The sequence below is a fragment of the Oxyura jamaicensis genome, chromosome 13 (genome assembly GCF_011077185.1).
Source record: "Oxyura jamaicensis isolate SHBP4307 breed ruddy duck chromosome 13, BPBGC_Ojam_1.0, whole genome shotgun sequence".
In the NCBI taxonomy this organism is placed as follows: Eukaryota; Metazoa; Chordata; class Aves; order Anseriformes; family Anatidae; genus Oxyura; species Oxyura jamaicensis.
The window spans coordinates 18261909-18282111 of NC_048905.1; the positions used below are offsets into that span (position 1 = coordinate 18261909).

The window sequence follows — 20203 nt, forward strand, 5'->3', positions numbered from 1 at the left end:
CTGGGAAGCGCACGTGCCACGTCTGGCCTGCACCACCTTGTATTTTATTTGGCTGGCTTTTTGTTAAATGACTGTTGCGCTCTGCTGGTCTGGTACCTGAAATGCCTGCTCCTCTGAAACACCCGGGGACGGCCCTCCAGCCGCAGTAAGGAGAACCAATTAAACCACAAGATTATAATCGCTCCTCTGTTTATTATTTATTTCCCCAGCAACAATGATATATTTAGACCAGCAGCTTTGAGCTCTTTCAGACCCATTATGTTCAGCGAGCCCCTGCCAGGGCAGGCGGCAGCGATGTGTGCGAGGTGCGGTGCGCGGGGCAGGGGCTGGGATCACCGCCGTGATTTTGGCAAGTGCTCCGGCCTGAGCCCGCCGGGGGCACCGTCCTGGTCCGTGAGAGCCACGCGTGGCGTCCTGCGGCACCTCGGCTGCAGCCGTGCTGCGCCAGCCAGCAAAGAGCGCGGCAGAGCTGTGGGGTCGGTCTCTGGCTCCAGTTGAGGAGTTAGGGCAGTTTGGGGCTTTTTGTCCCCAAAACAGCCCCGCGGAGGTGTTCACCTCCCACATGGCATGGCCACACCAGGGCCAGGGCTGTTCGGGTGGCGCAGGTGCTGAGACCCTCACGAAGGCTGCGGGGCTCCTCCTGCACCTCCCGGGTTAGCAGGGGATGTGGTGGGAAAGGCTTCACGTTCTTCCCAAAGGCGCTCACATTTTGTGTTTTGGAGGTGTCCGTCCTTATGCACAAGCACTGTTAATTGCTGCTTAATCATGCGGTAACCCACAGCAACTCAGGAAATAAATAAATAAAACCAACAGTGTCTATGGCTGCTGGGGACTGCTTATCGGTGGTGCACGTGGGCGCTTCAGACCGGGTGGTTTTTCCCCTCCATGCCTGCCTTTGGAAGCGGTGCGCATCCATGAGGGGAAAACGCCTGCACAAGGCCACCCCACGGCCCTGGCTGGGGCCGGCACCGAGCGGTGTGGGGACGGAGACGTGGTCCTGCTGCCTGCGGGGCTGCTCCGTGTGCTGTGCCCTGCTGGGGCGGTGTCACTATTTTTGCATTTAGGATCAGTTCTTGCAGGAGTTCAACAGGAACCACGGTGTGGAAGGTGGCCCAGGTGGGTCCCTGGGGGGGGGAGGGGAAGGGTCTCAGCCACGCGGCCCCGTGGCAGGGGCACTTCTCTGCCCCGCAGCCCTCCCGGAGTGCTGCTGAGCGGCAGCAAGCAGGGCACGGCTGCAATTAAAGCGTGAATGATGGCTGAGTAATTTGAACAACGCTGGCTGACCATTTGTAGAGCAGCTTTACTAAGGCCATCTATAAGGAAAAATGGCAAAAGAATTGTACTTCTGGCAAGGGAAAAATATTTGTCAAACTATTTGTGAACATTATTTAGGCAGATAATGCTTCTTAATAGCTTTTTGGACAAATATTAATGTTTTAGAGCTCCCGATTCCCTTGGCAGGCTCTGTTTCTGCAGGTTCATTACTGTATCAGTGCACTGGTGGCATCAAGTCCATCGCGTGGGGCTGGCGGTGCCACCGGCCACGTGCAGGCAGTCCCGGGGGTGGCCGGGGATGCAGAGGTGCATTTCCCTGGGGGCAAAGCAGCAATTTCCTTGCCCAGTGCCGAGAGCCACGGGTGCTGCAGCCAGGGCGCTGCTTCAGCTCCGTGCTTTGCCCCGACAGCCGGGGTTTCACCCACGCCAGCATCGGGGGCTGCCGGGTCGTGGTTCACGAAGTCGGCGCAGTTCTCACCCCCAGGAGGGGGTCACCTACCGCTGCTGCACCTCGAGCCCCAGCCGTCCCGGCCGCTTTGTGCCGCTTTGTTGCCAGCATTTGTACCCAAGCTGGGCTTCGTTGTTTTTAGTGCCTGCTCACTGTAATCTTTGAATTAATGTGGCATGTTTCTACTAAAGTAATTAATTAAATGAGCTGCAAGAATCATCCCGTCCCAGCCCCCTGCCGTGGTACACGTGCACACCTAAGTGTTGTGTGTGTGCAAGCCCTGTGACTGCGAAGCTCTCCGGCCTGACTCTGCCGTGCCCGCTGCTCCCCGGGCAGTGGGAGCAAGCCGTGGGTGTCACAAGTGTTCGTCTCACCCGAGTAAAGAGAAAGGCCAGGGAAGAGCTGGAAATGCCGCTCCTGGGCTGCTGGTTGGGCACATTTCAGCTAACCCCGCTCTGGTGCGGAGGCGAGTTCCTCCTGCTGCAGCTTGTCGGGGAACGTGCGGAGCCAGGCCGGGAGCCGAGCGGGACGGGGCTGCCCGGGGGGGCCCCGCTGCTGAGCATTTGTCCTTCTGAACACAAAGCGACGTCCCCTGTGACCTCAAACCAGAAACCTCCCAGAAAGTGTTAGAGAAAGGGAGGGGAAAAAAAGGCAGGGGTTGTGTGAGCGGTGGGGGGAGCGGACGCAGCTCTGCTGCAGGCTGGGCCGGCTCCAGCTCCCCCCGCCCTGACACGCTTTTAGCCGCAGCTCCTGGTCCTTTACAGCCAGCTCCGTGGTCATGCCCACGGCACTTAATTGGGCACAATGGGTCACTTTTCCTCAGCACGTCTCACATCAAGCAGAAAGCATAACCCCTGTCCTATCGCATTAGCAACGCAATTAGTGGCCGTACTAAATGCTGCATCAGCAGTTTCTCCTCACTCTTTTCATGTGGTTTAATCTTGAATCAACAGAGCCTATAATTAGAAGGATTCCACTTACTTGTTATTTTTTTAAACTTAAAGTTCCCTGTTGTGACCTCAGAGAATATCCTTAATTATGATTTGGAGCCGTGCCAGGCCTGGGAAGTATTGAACAAGAATATTTACCCCAGCGCCCCCCCGCCCGTTTCAGTTCACAGCAGGTTTCCATAAGCCAGGCCGTGGGCTCAGGCGTTTGAGACCCATGGGCTTCTAATCCCCTTTGGAGGAGTTCTCTGGTTCCCACTCCTCCGGCCACACCGATGAGTGGAATGCCTACACTTCTGAATTCATTTTAATTTGTGTACTATACAACATTTTCAGGTCCATGGCTTATTGGCAACCTTGCTAGAGATGAGGAACGGGCGAGGGAAAGGCAGCGCCCTGTGGGCAGCCCTAGGGGAAGCAGCACGTCAGGAGTACCGGGGCTGGGACATCTCAAGTGACAGCACTGTAAAAACGGCATTTAATGGCATCTTTGCCAATCCCCGCTCAAATTCCAACATTTTATTGGAATAGAATGAAAACAAAACAGAACAGTCACCAATTTCAGTCTCATGCTGGGTTTCAGCGGAATTTCCTGGAAGATGATGGTGGATGCCCAAGAAAGCATCGCAAACCAGGGGCCTGGTGCTGGAGGGGCTCTGCTGGCAGAGCACCGCTCCTGTAGGGCTGATTTCAGACACTGCTGATGGGAGAAATCTGGAAATGCAATGGGCCAAAGCCAATGTCAGGTGGAGCACGGGGACGTCCGGTACCTGCTGTACTTTGCCACGAAGCGTGTTGGAGACAAGGACTCGGTACTGGTCAGAAAGCAGTTATTTTATCTTAATATCTGATGTACCCCCTTGAAGCGTCTTTTCACAATTGTTATACAAATAAATGCAGTTATCATAAATCTTGTTCTTGTATTGCATCCAACCCCAATCTACAGACACAGAGCATGAAAAGAACCAAAGTGAAATTTATGTAAGCCTTTGTTTTAATTGCAAACATTCAAACAAATCGTTCCCTGCTGGGAAGTTGGCATTTTGTGTTGCAATTAAAGTAGATTTTATTACGGCACTAATCTTACACTGCGATCCAGTGGGGTAAAGCAGTGAGCTCTGTTGAGGAAAGAAGAACCCAGTTTTATTTACTGACGATGTGCTGCTAAAAGCTCGGCTACAAGGCAGGAAGCAGATTTTTGTTCTGGGGTCTGGAGGTGTCTGAACACCGAGCACGCCGTGTTTACGCCAATCCACGGTCTGAGAGAGGTACTTTTCGGCCACGCTGGTTCAGGAAATACTTCTTCATAGGTCTGGTCACGGCCTTCTGCTGGAAACAGACAAACACCGCATGGCCCCGTCCCACAGCGATGCCCACAGCAGCCCACCCGCACCCACTGCCCCTTGCCCAGGTCCCACAGTGCGTCCCTGTCCCCACAGGGTGCTCGCACCTGGATGGCTCCAGCCCCATCCTCCGCCTCCATCGGCTGCTCCCCACCTCCCTTCCCTTCCCACAGCATGGTGCAAGCTCCCGGCAGTACTCCACGGCACCACTGCAACAGCCTCCAGCGTGACCCAGCAGGCAGGCTTTAAAGAAGCGACACACGAAGGGACAAAGCAGCCCCAGCTCAAAGGGAGGATGCGAAGGTGGCTGCGGGGCTGGCAGTGCAAGGGCTCAGCCCCACCGAGCTCAGGCTGCGCAGCCCGGGAGGCAGGCGTCGTGCACGGCAGCGTGGAGATGTACGGTGTGCCCACCTAACGCTCTGGTGATTTACAGAACCGCAGAATACGCTTCTATCGCTTTTTATTTGCCTTTTATCACTAACTGCTCGGCTGCCAGCACCTCCCTTCGTAAGGAGCCTTCATCAACAGCCTGGCAAGTTTCAAAACATTAAGGAACACTGGAGTAACAAAAGACATTTTAAATCAATTCTAACTTTTTTTCTTCCTACATACATCTAGTTTTGTTATTCTTAGCTTAAAAGTCCTGGCCAGCTCCTGCTATCCGGTACGTGCACAAGTCCATTTGATCGGATGCACAGACCTGCTTTTGAGTTAATTTCATTAGAAAACTGTGGCAGAGTTTCCCCTCCAGAAAATGGAAGTTATGAATTCAATGGCAAATTGGGCAAAGTTCGGTAAATGTAAGCAATGAATTCTGATTAAAATGTTAATCTGAACTTAATTACCAGAAATTCTCTCACTGCAGAACTTAACTACAGCAGCAATTAGCTTTAGCATAAATAATTTTTGCATGTGACGTGCATAATGAACACAACACGGATGAACTGATTCAGTCATCAGAAGCAATCTTTGTCAGGTACACAGCAAAAACTCTACAAAAGCATTTTGGAGCCATTTAATGAAAAAAGCAGAATTTTATTATATGGTTTCTGTCCATTATTCGGCATTGCTGTAAATGGCTCACATTTACTGCAACTTCTGTACAGATGTGTGGCTTTGTATTACCAGAACAGCAAATTTAAATGAAAAAATAAATGTTCAACAATTCCACACAAGCTTTTACAGTCCAACATTTCACTGAGTAGGTGAAAACTACAGACTTGTTACTACAGAATTATTCAGCATGAATAAAAAACTACAACTTTTATTTTTAAACAGGAGTCACTGGTTTAATTTTTTTATGTTGTTTAAAATTACTGTGATAAAAATAATGATTTTTTAATAATGCCATACACCGGTATGATATAGGATTTGTCCCCATTATATATCTTTTGTTTAATATACAAAATAGAGTAATGACACGCTGTTGACTCTATGCTGTTATGCAAGTTAGTTTGGAGGTGGGGGATATTTTCATACACACAGCCTTTCATCAGAAAACAAATGCCTCGCTGTTTTAAAGAGGCTCTATTCCTTTCCTGAAAATTTGGTTCCTATGTTACATCGATGGCTCAGCAACACCTGGTTGCAGACTGGACTAAGGATAGAGCTTAACTAGAATATAATACATACAATCTTTTAAAAAACTCACTCTGAAGGTATGACCCTGAAGTCCTCACCCACCGAAGTACGACTGTGGGAAACAGGACTTAGCTGACATTCATCCAGGCACTTCCTCCTATTTTTGACCTTTCTTTGTGAAAATGGCAAGGTCATTCCTAAGCTTAAATTGGCACCGATTCCCAGCCGCCCTCCCTCCCTCCTTTCCAGTTGCAAAGCTCCGAATAAAATCTGAGATTTCTGGCATTTTTGCTTTGGGTGATAACCACGCTGCGCAAAATCTACAGTTTATCCCTCTCCAACCCCATTCCCTGGCTTGTCCTATGTAAGGCCATTCCTATCGTGTTTCATGTGCAATGTACACCACGCAGCACGTATGTGTCCTGACCTGCCCACGGGTGTCCCTCGGTCAGATGCATGCACTATGTGATAAGGCACTGAAGAGACAGAAGTCACAATTCTCCCTGCTTTATCCAGAGTGCAGATACTACCCAGTGCTACAAGGACTACTGATACACACAACATGTACTTTTCACTGCTTACTAAAGCACTATACATATTTTTAATTGTGAAGTTTAAAACTTAACAGCATGTACAGCATGAACGCTTTCTTCTAACATCACAGTTTCCTTTTTTTCCTTAAACCCATAAACTAAAAATGAATATACAGGCACAGAGACCAAAAGGGGCAGAGAGCCTCTCTTCTGTGTTCTCCAATTCTCTCAAGATTGTAATTTGTTCACGGTCACCGTAGTTACTTTTCTGCTGGTAAAGAAAAAACAAAAAGCTATCTTTGCGTATACAAATGCTAAACCCAGCGTTTGCACGTGTGCACGTGCCCGCACACCCACGCCTGCACACGCACAAACTCGCGCTTCCACACAAGCTCCCATTGAGCTCCCTGGGGATTAAAGTTTCTCAACGTTCTCCAAGTAAGAAGAGTTTTCCTTTTAACTAAAGAACCCATCTGAAACCAAGCAGTATGAAACTCCTATCTGTATCTCAAACAGGTCACGTAAATACTTCCACTGAGTTGGGCTGAAAGGTGTAATTGAAGTACTGAAGTTTACCTTAACTGTTACAAAATGTACATACTCTTTACAGATCATTCAAAGAGAAGAGAATGATTACTTTTTTTTTTTATTAAAGATGATATTTTACTCCAAAGTACTGAATATAGTATCTTTTTAATAGGTATAACATTCAAAAAGATTTAAGAAAGGATGAAAATTTAGTTTCCTATTTCACTTGGAAACAAACTTTTGTTGAATAGAAACGTACTAGTGTATTGTGAACAACCTATGCTCTATATTTACATATTGCTGGTACCTGTATGCATATTATTGCCCAATTTTTCAAGCTGTTTTTGCTGTGGTACGTGAGGCTGTATATGAAATTAACCCCATATGTTCAGAGGTGTGTGTATGTACGCGCACATACGCATCTTGACGGCTTACATTTTTTGCAGCGGAGGTCTGATTTAGCAATGAAACATGAATGGTAACCAAACATACAGATAGGAGTCTTCCATCCCAGGTCCAACTTGAATTTTTACACAGTGATTTGATAAATGTAAATCCAACCCTACCAACATCCACTGAACACAGTTTTCCTTCTGTACAGAGTATGTCTTTGGATACTAAATGTCAGCGCCTTCAGTACTGCCTCCAGACAAACCACAACTTGTACGGGTTACCATTCAGCGTATTTGTGACCCCTACAAAAAATATAATTACATGTATCATGATAAAGCAATCTGTCATCTAAAAATCATCCTTATTATACACTATACAAGCTATTTTACAATCATTTAATAAATTGCTTTTAAAGCTGCAGTAGCCCTTCCCTTCTTTTCTCAGATCAGCGAATATACCGATTATACATATTTGAAACTATAACTAAATATAAAAATATATTAGGTTTTGTATTTTATCAGATGATTTTTCTCATTTCTATTACACAAATAATCTGGCCACTTTGAGTAAAAATCAAATTTTAGAGTGGCTTAGTAAATATTTAAATTTTGAGATACAGAAAATTGTTAAGGTGCACATAGAAAAGGCTACTACAGCTTCTAAACGTTTTAAAATATAGCTATCAATGGCAACAAGGAGAAATTCACAAGACCTATGGTAAATTTATGGCACGCTAGTAATTTGATATGAATGGATGCAGCCTTACAAAGACAAAGTTCGACGTACAACTCTAAGACCACGAAATCAGTAGCGGAGTTTTCCTGCCCTCCAGGAAAGAGGATGGACCAGTTCAGTGACAGGTGAAGATGTGAAAATGGGTCTCTAACCACGCGAGCTCGGAGTCTGTATATCCGGAGTTACAGTCAGTCAGCGCAGCTGCTCTGCTTTATGCTGCATGAAGGTAAACATCGCACTGAAGAAAGTAGTTCTAGAATCGATACAGTAAAAACAGAACAAAACCAAACCACTGGGCATAATTACATGTCTGCCTCTTAAGTCACTGATATTTTTCCATATATACCTGTATGATGATAGGTTTAAGTGTATAGAAAATGTGAGTTTCTCCGCACAGAAGTAAACTTTTCTTAAGCTATGCATATTTTCCTGAAAATTTCCTGATGGGCAGTCAGGACTGATCTTCTTGGCATCAATGCAGCCCATGACTCTTATCGTTATGGCTGTTGCATTATATGCAAAAAATCAGGCTTTTTTTTAATATATAAAATAACCTGCTCATTTACAACCAGTTAGGACTGGGTTAATTTTCTATGAATCTGCATATCCAACGCTTTTGCACATATACCAAAAGTATTTGTTTCATTCGCATCTATTTAAATTAGATTTGAGAGTGTTCTCCCACCCACCCTGGCCCTTAAAAAATGCCAAATTTTTATGGTCACCTTGACAGTTGAAAGCTATTAGGTTAGAAAAGCCCAACCCATTTTCACATGAATATACTCAAGGATTAATGTCTAGAGGTCATTTAGGAAAGCTACGAGCTGCCCCACCTTAAAAAACCAGCTGTACAATAGGCATCTTGAAGTATTACAAAAAAATTATGTAAGAAAAAATGAACAAGCCTAGTTCACGGTATATAAAGTTAAAGGAAATTGCTAAAACCAGACAGTAATAGCTATAAAAGGCACAACTTCCCTTTTCTGATATACACTTGTAAACTTTCTTCAGGTTACATGCATAAACCAAAATGCTACCTTAACTTTAAAAAAAAAAAAAAAAAGAAAATCCAAAACACTTTACTAAAAAAAAAAAAAGCCTAGAAAATTGTCTCCAGCCAACTGCAGAAATTAATTAGCAGAATGTTCATAACACAGCCTCAGATCTTGTCACCGGTGGTTTTGATGCATCCATTGATGTTGTACAGGGGGAGAAATATAATTTCTGACAAATAAGATTTATTTTTCTTTCTTTTCTCCCCAATTACGTATCAAATGTGAGAAATCCGCTGCTTCTATAGCCTAAATCTTGGCCCTCTGTAAACCACATGTAGTGCATAATTACAAAAAGAAACACCGCTGCAAGGACAAAATTAACAAGTCTGATAGGTTTTTTCTTTACAAAAAAGCAAAAAAAAGCTATCATTTGACGTTTTCTTAAGGCAACCCTTTTGTATTAAGGCAGTCACTTTTGATGAAATAAAAGCTTCTTGATATTTCCATTTGAGTATTTTGGTATCTGATTGCTGATGATTTCTGCCAACATTTCTGGGAACTCAATACTCGTGGATTTATCCAAAAATGTCTGGAAGCAAAAGCTCAGAAGATTTTCAACCACCTACGAGTGATAAAGCAAAGAATTACTTTCACACGAATGCACAGAGAAGCACTATTAACCTACATCCTTCCTTCTTCCTATCTTCTGCCGAGGCTGCACGGCACGGGCCAGCGTGGTATCAGTCCTGCCACATGCCCCACGTACTCCTCACGCTTGCAGATAACACTTGCAGTGCAGGGCAGACAAGTTCACTTATCCTCAGCCTAATTACTAAGTCTTGTAAATGCCGTTCTGATACAAAACAAGTGAACAGATCGTGCCAGGTCTTTACAAAGACTGAAGACATTTTGTATCAATTCCCATTTTGGCATATATATGACATTCATTAATAGCTACACGTGATCTTTCCAGGTGTTAGGTAAACTAATAGGAAACAAATTGACGTCTTCAAATTTCCTTTGCCTTATCCAGCTTAAACATCTCTTGGATTACTTTGTACTATGCACAGTTCAGAGTACATGCTGCAAAAGGAAACAGCCTGAATTCTGAAATTCCTTGCAAAAGCAGACCACTACTAAAACAGCACTCATGCATTATTTTAATGCAATTTCAAACACTTCCCTAGATTCCTCAACAGTCTGCTTTGAGCTGATCCTGCTTTTAAACATTAACACAAACATCTCCCCTACTATTCCAAAATAACTTAAAATAGCAGAGTTCCTCCATTTTAAAGCAACAACATTTTTAAAAACTACATTTTTAATTAAAGTTATATAAATTATAGAATTGATTGCCATGGAGTCCACTGCAAAGGTGCTCTGGAAGCACACAGTTCACCTCTTCCAGTGAGGCTAGTTAGACACCAGGAGAGCACGACCACCTCCATCCTCCCAGTCCCCACATTTATCTTTTAAATGAAACGTGTACAGGAGATTACTGCCATATACCCAGACTATTTATCTGGAACTTTTACAGCATTCATTGAAGAACTTACATCATGCATAGAGTCCAACAGTTTAGTCAGTTGATAAAATCGCTGCCAGTTCTGGCTCGAGTTCCCTTCTCTTTTCACTATGGCCTTTCCCAGCTCTTTAATGTATGTCATACGAATTTCTTCAAACAAAGACTGGCTCTTCAGGCCTTCCTTAGGAACTGTAACATTGATATGAACCTTTAAGATATATAATACCTATGAACTGCATCATTATTTAAGCTTCTTTACATTAAATACACAGAAATGATCAAATGAAAAAGGACTAAAAGGACTGAGTTTTCATTTACAAAATGAAATGGCAGCTGAGAGACGAGGAAAAGAAGAGAGGCAACCGAGACAGATGACTTGTTGAACAAACAGCACAGGACTGCTGGTAAAAGAAAAATAGTAATAAAAAATAACACAGGTAACCCAAAAACAAATAAAGGGAAGAGAACCAGAGCAGAGAGGTAACACCACCAAGGCCTGGAATAGCCCTGACAAAGAACCACCAGGGCTGGGAGTTCCTGTTCTCACCATGTGGGAAGCTGTGGGAACCAAGGAGCGGGGACCAAGGAGCATATTCAGTCAATTCAGGTCAAGGTTAAGCCCCTGTGCCTACATGCTCCTACTACGCAAGGACAAGTAAACTGCAAATGCATCAGGATGCATCAGGCACAGGGACTCGAGTGGTCCTCAAAGTGCTGGCTTTGAAGCCTTTGATCACCTTGGTGAAGTGAATGAAAAGAGCTACAGGGAGAGGAGGAAACAGAGACAAAGCAGACTGAAAGGAAAAGGGGAGGGAAGAGTGGAAAGAGGCCACGAAAGCATAATCCCTTCCTTAGAAACTATGACCCCCGCTGCACTGTCAGCATCTGTTCCATGTTACTCGGAAGTGTTTTATCTGCCCTGCCTACACAGAAGATGACAACGTGCCACTGCCAACAGTTCCTTCACTGATTTATATGGAAAAGGTCTGCGAGGTACGTCTGCGTATGAGCTGTGTGTCTACACCTGCACAGAATTCCTGTTTTACTCCTCCTCTTCTTCCTCGTCTCTTGGAAAGCATACACAATAAGCAAAAATCAAATCTGTGAGCTCATGGATTAAAAAAACTATACAAATTTCAGCTATTCAACTTTCAGAAGTGCCGCAGTGTACCGCTTACACAACATGTGTACTTGAGAAGAAATGTGAGAACGCATTGTCCTTCAACGTAAATACAACAAAGAAGCCTTCTGCTGGCTAATGCCAACACTCGTCATACATTACTTGTGAATGGGCTCAATTCTGCTAACGCAGCTCCCTTCCCACTTCTGACATGGAAATTCCTTTAAGGAAATTTCCAATTCCTGTAGGAAAGTTGGCCTGCCTTACATCCAAAACACTTCAGGAATTTTTGGGAGAGACTTTAAAAAACTGCTTTAAATCTTCCGTTTGAGCGAAGTTTCAAGCTCTTACAAAACCCACAGCAGCACTGTGGAAGTTTCTTTTCAAAAGATCCTTTGTCCCAGTTTGGGGCTTGGCACGCGGAGCTTGGCCGGGTGGCTGCCAGGCCGCCGAGGTGAACAGCCCGGGAGCATTGCTGCCGGCTCCAGCAGCGCAGGGAGGTGCTAGCATGGCACCTTGCTTCCACCCACACCCCGCTGGTGCCCGGTTAGCACCCAGGGGTTTGCAGCACGTCCTGGGCTGGTTACAAGATCCTCCCGCTTTCAGGATGCTTTGTTTACAAGAGTTAATGCTATTACTCCTTGTAAACATCCCTTATATGTTTCTGTAAATATAAACATTCCTTATAAAGACAAGGAACATTTGAGCCCTTGGTGCTGTTCAAGCTTCTAAAAAATATTTACTTTTAATCATGTAGAAGGATCGTGATGAAAAATCTTTTCTTGCATTGTTGCTTTTACTGGATACTTTCGAGGCACACTCCCATACCTGTCATTATATTCAAAAAATAAATGAAAATTAAAAAAATAATAATAATCTGTCTAACAGAAGAAGTGAAGGCTCCAGGAAAACTACAGTCCCTGCCTCAGATGAAGCTTTCTCATCCCTCCAGGACTCAGGGCATCAGCATGACGGCTGACCAGTCCCCATGCAGTGCAGACAGGCACACAGCTTCGGCTGTTCAGACAGACTGAACTGTGCAAGACAGGGTCGTCGGCTCACACCTACCCGTATGCACGCACACAAGAGTCTTAGTGCTAAGTCTTTGGATTGTAGCTGAGCCTGGGTTAAATCTGAGGCTCATCAGGGAGTCACAACAATACAGTGCATGAAGAGGAAAAAGAATCACCAGGTACTAATGAATATGAACACAAAGAGAAATTACACTGTAAAATTGTTTAGATAGTGTTTTGTATTAGAGCATTTCTGTACAGTCCAGGAAGGGACTATTCTGGTGCTCTGCTTTGACCTCCCATGCCATACAGACAACAGAATTTTACTAAGGTGTGACTTGTTTTAACTCTAGCTCAGCTGACTGAAAGGCATATACAACCACCATGCAGTGCGCTATATAAATGGCTTGGATATCGATCACAAACCCACCATTTAGTTTTTAGATACTGGTGCAAAGTTGCATTTAACAATTGTTGTAATATAATACACAGTTGTATTTAACAATTTTTAAATATCTTCTGGGACAGTTCAGGAACTTTTTTTGGAAGGATCAGAACTGGATCAGAACTTGCCCACAGATTTATTTATTTTTAAATGAGCATGTTGTCATAGCTTTGCCTACTTCTTTGCATCCCTAACTGCTCAGCTAGTCTGGGGTTTAGGCCTCTCTGTTGGAGTTGCGAAGTTCTGAATACAATCTATAGTATCTTAGCACGAATGTCTTGTATTTGCTAAAAGCAGAACTTTCTTCAGTAAGCCCATAAAGTGAGGTGCCAAGCAGAACGTTGTGACTTTGATTTGCTATCAGGTACCTAACATGGTATAAAACTATACACACACATTTCATGGCAAGTGAAACTTAGATGGTTCACATAGGTATTTAACTATTCACCTACTTGTAGAGAGGAGAAGCAACGTTTTCATACAGAGATACTCTTCATATGAGACTTGCAGCCGTGATAGCTCCCGGGCAACCATAAGCATATGTTTGCATTGTTCGTACATACAGGGTAGATTCATTCTCTGCCTAGGAAATAAGCAGAAAAAATTAGTTCAGCGTGTAGGCATCTAAAGATTGTAAATCTAAGTTTTTCCATGCTTCATTCAGAAGTGGTGGGGGCTACAGCCGCAGATGTCAAGCTAAGTACTTTTATCTGTCTTACAGCAAAAGAACCTTCAGTCTTCTCCGGGGAACTCTCATGAATGAGACGTGCTCCAGCCCCTCGAGCATCTCTGTGGCCCTCCCCTGGACGCAATCTAACAGATCAACATCCTTCAACATCTCCTATTCAATACTACAATCTGAACAAAGAAACAAACAAAACTGAATCCAAGAATATTGAATCCAAGTATGAGAGAAAAATTTGCTTTTGAAATTATTTCCTCCAAAACTGCTATCATTTTTCAGTTCTCCTTTCCTTAGCCCTGCAAGAGCTGGTACATATAATAAAACACATAACAGAACCTCACAAGCATGCTGGAAAGCATCTTAAGAAACCCTAAGTCAAAACAAGAAACACGCACCTTTCTCAAGGTGCAAAAACCTAAGAATAATAGGAATTCAGAATGGTTTTCAACAAGAGAGAAATACAAGCCATTTACACCATATTAAAACTGAGCATGAGTCCAGAACACCCACCATTTCCGAAGGAAGGCAAGCTGTTGAACACTGCCTTCGGAAAGGTGACAGGACTACTTGCAGCAGTGCCTCACAGACCAGCAGTATCTATAGCTCCACACACGTGTACATCCCTGGCCTCAAACACCCGCGCCATGTCAAACTTCAACAACCAAGGAGTCACAGCGAGATAGAAGGCGCTCACAAGACGACGCGTGAAGTAGGAGTAAACCAAGGTGCTCAGTTGTAGGGTGTCTCTCAGGGCACCTGACACAAAGCCATACGTACACCAGTTGGCTGTTTGGAAAAGATCTGCTAACCCCTTTGGGCTGTATCAAAGGGCATCTCACAGATTTCCAATTGGGTAATTCAAACACATTCCATGTCAGGGCTCAGCAGTTTTCCTCATGTAAAAGTATTACCATTTCTGGGCAAAAGGTTAAAATAAGTATTTTGAAATGGGTCAGCCTAACACAGCCCGCCTGCCTTCGGGCAGGTCTAAGCCAACAGCCGGGCTCAGCACCGTGCCTGGGGGGCGACAGGCCTGAGTGCCTGGGGGCTGCCTGCAGGGACAGCCCTCGGTGCTGCCGAGGCCTGGGAAAAGGCCTCAGAGACCCCCTCAGACCCCAACACCCCCCGTACACCCCCTGCCCGGGGCGCATCTGGCACAGAGCTGCACCGACTGCGTGGTGTTCAGGCAAAGCTCTGACCACCGCCAGCCCTGGCCACCCAGAGAGATTGAGGACTGAAAGCTGTACCCCAAAAACAAGCCCAGGAACCCCTGCTGGGGGAGCAGAGCAAGTGCTGAGGCCTGGGGGACACCAGACAACTTGCCAGGGAAAGAGCACTACGCCAGATAGCACAACGGGTCAGCATTTTTGCAAGGCCTGCCATCCACATCAGCTGGGACTCGAGCAGCTGGCTAATGGCAGGTTATCATTTCGGTAGTGATCCTGCCCCAGTGACTGCAACCCTAGGCTGATTTGAAACACTAATCTTTGAAACTCATCTAATCTTCCCCTGCCTTTGTAAACAGAAAAGAACACACAAGGTTTAAGATGAATGAGACCCGTGTAATTTACACTGAACATACGTGTGCATGTGTGTGGGATGTGTGTTGATAAAAGCATGTGGTTTTCAACGCTGCTGAATCATTCAGTACAGCCCAGTCAACAGAGGAAAAAAAAAACAGTAAATGAGCTGCTGGTATTCTGAAAATCAGACAATACAGATTTCACAGAATTAGTTACAAAAGAATGTTCAAAAAATTCTGGGAATAAGAGAACTGATTAAACTTTGCCTATAAAACTGTAATTAATGGTTATTTTCTTTCTGTTCAAATAATGCAAATACGGGTATTTGGTGTGGCATGTAATTCTATACGGACAAATGCAATCAAGTAGCTGACTTCAAATCTAAGAACAGCAAAGAGCTAAGATGGTGTGCAGTGTAAACATAATCAAATTCCTAAAACATGTAACTTCCAAAAACTTCTTTCTAAAGCTAGGCCACAATGAAAAGTCATTTGCTACTTGATGAACGCAACTGTGCATTCCTCACTGTAACTGCGTGTACATGGGACACAAATGGAGGCTTTAAGCTGACAGAGTCCTAGTGCCAACTGCAATGAAAGTGTGTTCTGAGTCACAGGTCACGGAAAACAGAGCTACAAAATCGCAGTTTTTTACAATCTCCAAACACCCAGTGATGGCCTGAAGCCTAAGATTTATTGAGCTGCCAAGCTTTTCAACAACTTGTATGAAGGTTTTATATATATAAAATATAATGCATTAAATATATAAACTGCCATCTCATATAGACACAACTCCTAAAAAAAAGTTTTTCCTGTTTTGAAACATAAAATGTGAGTTTACTGTCTATTCACACACAAATGCATTGAAGCATATTGTTTCTACCCAGGAACGAAGTACAGAAATGCAAATTTAAACTATTTTCCGAAGTCTTAAACTAAATTGAAATACGTTTTTGCCCCTGCCTTAAGAGCCAAGTAACATTTTTGCCCACCTTATCTACTGGGAGACGAAAACCTGTCAACGGTTGCTTTGTCGTGTTTTCCTTGTGCAGAGCGTTAGCTGGGGAAGGAAATGCTGACTTTACACCCCGGAGACTAAGATGCACCTTTGCGACCCAGCAGCATCTCTTCTACTGACTGAAGTGGGAAGCAGAGGGAGCAGTCATTGGCACCCAACAGATGACAGTCCAGAAAGGAACACCAAATGCTTCCCCTTCTCCAGCCCTGGTTTACCGGTGCCAGCTCTTCCGCTCAGGCACCCTTTATTCCCTTCCCTCCATCACTGGAAGCGGCTGGGTCAGCCACTGCCACCCTCACTGCCTCCTCAGATGAGCATCTGCAAGTTGGAGTTAAGCAAAGAGGGAGGCTTTCATCTCAAGACTCTGATTAACTGGAATAGTGATAACTTCAGAAAGATCAGAGGAAGGACGGATGACAAACTGACTTATATTCTTGCAGAAATGACAGCTGCATCATCAGAAGCTCATCTTTTCTGTTTTTCTTTTTTGGTTTTGCAAACATGCATGTTAAAAGCTTCATTGTGCAGGTGCAGCATAAGTGCACGAAATGGAAACACTGCTACGTACACATACGGTGAACCTTTCTGCAGCAAATGCTATAGGAATTATTTTTGGGGTGAAATGCAGGCTAAATATATTAAAATGGTATTAACAGATTTAAATACGCATAATTCCATATACTCAGTGAGGTATTTGTTAGTTATAGCATAATGTGATACTTTTTTTGTAGTGTGAACTCAAATTGTTCAACAATTAAAAACCCATTCATGACAATATTTGTCACTATTCTGCAAGGCTGAAATGATGCAGGTCTGCCCTGAGGCCTCAGGTCAGGCCTGGAAGTTGTTGCCAACTTCTTTATACTTCCATTTAAGAAAAAGAAGTACATCATCAATTTTAAGGCTGAAGCTACAGACCACCTCGTGGGAATTACTCTATTCAAATACAATACAAATAAAGACAATATCATTTTGTTCTAGCCCTCAACTGAAACAATGCTTTGAAACTGGAATTAATAGATACGAAGCCAGAACAAATCTTTGGTTATTAATAACAATGCGTGTCATTTGCAGATCTTGAAAATTACAAGTTTGAACAAGTTATACTTCTTTGTCTGCATGCAGAAATCTGAAGCTACTGAGCATGAAGCAAAGGTCTGATGCAGACAGCTTCAGTTAACTGTGAAAATGACCATGATACTAATTTTCAGGAAAAAAAAAAAAAAAAAAAAAAGATTCTGGTGCTTCTGCTACACACAACACCTCTGCCTAAATGTATTTATTACCATCAAGCTTTAACAGGATAACTTGTTTCCCAATTATTTCAGACGTTTCACTACAATACTGTTAAATATTACACTTGCTTTTAGCTTTGTCAAATAATAGAGCTGTTTTGACTTTCAGAGGATGCTACTTTGCCTATTTAAGATGCTCAATGGGTTTTAACAAACACCTAATTCTTACATCAAATGGAGCTATCTTATTCCTCTACCTTGGACCTGCCTCTAGAATATCTGAAATATTTATGTAAGAGCTTGGACGTTTGGAGGGCAGCAGGGGGGTGGGTTGGGTGAAAAATGACTATGATGCATCTCAGAGAACAGCACTGAGTACATTCCTGTGTGGTTTTTAGGAAATGCACCAAAGTACTATTTTTTCAATGATGTATTAAGCAGAAAGAGTGGACATACCTGCTCTGTGTGTTGTTTTTTTCTTGCTGTACATGATATCTCTCTTGCCCTACTCAACGTTTTAGATTTTAGCATCAGTAATGCTTCTCCAGTGGCACTACCCTTCTGGATTTCCCAGAGGTACTGTGCTTCTCCAACTTCTTCTAACTCATGCAGCGTTTTTATGTATTATTCATTAATTGTCATGTTTAACTCGGAGGTGGCTGTGTTTTGTTGATGAGTAGTACATAAAAAGTTACGACCAGAGAGCTTTTTATGGGCAACCTGTAGCACACTGGAGGAAGAGTTAGAAGAAACTGCAGTTCCCTTAGTCAACATATTTTATTGAAAACAAATGTCATTTTAATAAACAGCTCATGTACCAGAACCGTAACTCAAATAAATTTGAGAATTAGCACTGAGTATAATAGGATTATCCTTGCCTTTTTTTTTTTTAAGAGTATTGGCACATACTTAAGTGTAAAGCTCCGTGGTTTTGACCAATTGATAAAACCACAGATCTCTGACTTGTAGCAAATTAGATGCTATCATGCTTATTAGTGAGAATATTAGTTATTTTAATTAATTCCACCACGTGGAAGCTCCTTTATTTCAGAGACATATTCCACTAACTTTGATCAATGTAAGTACACAGATGGGCATACATTGGCGCCCCACCTTTTTATTTTATTTATACAGTTATTGTAAGGAAATTATTAGAACTTGTAAATATTTATCCATGAAAAAGACATTAAAGTGAATAAATGAAAACAAAAAAAAGTAGTCTGAAATGTAAATGGCTTATCACAAAGAAAATGCAGAGATTACTTTTTTTTTTCTTTTAAATTAAAAAAATATTTGGGAGATCAGGCACTGAAGTACAACAGGAACAAAAATATTATGACTACTGCCTCAAAACATGCCAAAGGGACTAGCATTACCTGCAAAGACAGGAAAATTGAGACATGAATAACACCTTGTCACCTGCACCTCTCTTCAAATTACCGTCAGTGAAATTGTCATGGTGATGAAGTTTTGTGATTGTACGAGTCAAAGGTCCTGCGCAGTTGTATTTAATAGTTTGTGCCCACAAATGGACATTATCATTTTATGAAAGAAGAATGGCAAATCCATAGTGATAGCATCATATTAATTGGAATCAGCAGTTAAAGAAACTGCTGTTTTAAAAAAAAATGAGTCAAAGGACACAATTGCTGAAATGGTTTCAAAGTAAAAACACAGCAAGAAAGTCCATCAGGACCAATGCCAGAGCACGTCCTAATAGCAGAGGGCTTGAGAGGTCTCCAGACTGAAAGACAACCTAACTATATCTGCTGCTACACCTTTGGAAAATAATACACCCATGCATATTTCTGCACAAAGTGTTTGTACCCCCTGCAACACAAATTAAGCTTTCTGTCTGTCACCTCCACGGTCCTAAATTCCCCCTTTCAGTCCTCTACAACACAGAACTACCACTCAACACCACTTTGAAAAATCCAAGGAAGATAATGTTCAGTGGGAGAAAAAAAAGATATCCAAGTATTGTAGCAACTTCATTTTTTCTTGAAGACTGCTACCAAAGTTCAAAACCAACAAAAATAAAACACCCAGGTTTTTCCATTTGCAACCTTGTTTTTTTAATCAGATTTTAAGCAGGCTCAGATATAAATGTTTAACTGTTCAATCATTCAGTGGAACTGGAAGGACTGTACTATTACTTTCATACAACATACAGAACATTATGCAATTTGCAGAACCAGATAAATGTTCGGCTTCAACTTTGTTGGCTTGACTGAAATGAATGACTGTAACGAATGGTGCAGAGACAGTCACAATATGGAACATTTCAGTACAAACATCTCCCACAAAAACTTCTGTATACAAATACACTTAATATCTAAAATATCTGCTCTTTCATTTGACCTATTTAAAAACTAAGCAATCTGCTGTAAGAAAAACAATGCTGCAAATGACAAATTGATTTGTGATCTCTGCAAGAGCTTGCTACCCAGTGATTCACCTCTCATGTACAAAACACAGGAAGACTGCGTGGATTCTAGTATTCCCTGATAAACGTAGAAAAATGACTCATGTCTTACTTACTCATTAATAATCAGATCTGGTGCAAAGCACAAGAGACTTCCATTTGATTGTTTGTATGATCTCCACCCTAAAGCAAAAGCCATTAGGAACATCCATGAATACTGCAGAAGGGTCATTTGGTCATCCAGATGCAGATTTCTGAAACCTGAAAAAAAATTGAGGTGTGACAGTACTGGTAGCAAACAAAACCAAAAAACAAAACCCAAACAAAAGTAACTCTGAAAAGGATGATGCTTATCGTGACTTCTGTACTACCAATGCAGATCACTACTTTTAAAAGTGCATTTCATAATGGTTTCTGTAAATGTGATGATAGTACCT

At 43.0% G+C, this 20203-nt stretch overlaps 1 protein-coding gene across 1 annotated transcript in view; it reads right to left on the minus strand.

Moving 5' to 3' along the window:
• Window positions 1–4629: 4629 nt before the first annotated feature.
• The window catches only part of NR3C1 (nuclear receptor subfamily 3 group C member 1), a 65538-nt gene continuing 49964 nt past the window's right edge, over window positions 4630–20203 (minus strand). The window contains exons 6-9 of the mRNA XM_035338441.1: window positions 19883–20027; window positions 13334–13464; window positions 10335–10492; window positions 4630–9400 (exon numbers count right to left, since the gene is read on the minus strand). Coding sequence (XP_035194332.1) covers window positions 9248–9400; window positions 10335–10492; window positions 13334–13464; window positions 19883–20027 — 587 coding nt within the window. The 3' untranslated portion in view covers window positions 4630–9247. The remainder of the gene's footprint in view (window positions 9401–10334; window positions 10493–13333; window positions 13465–19882; window positions 20028–20203) is intronic.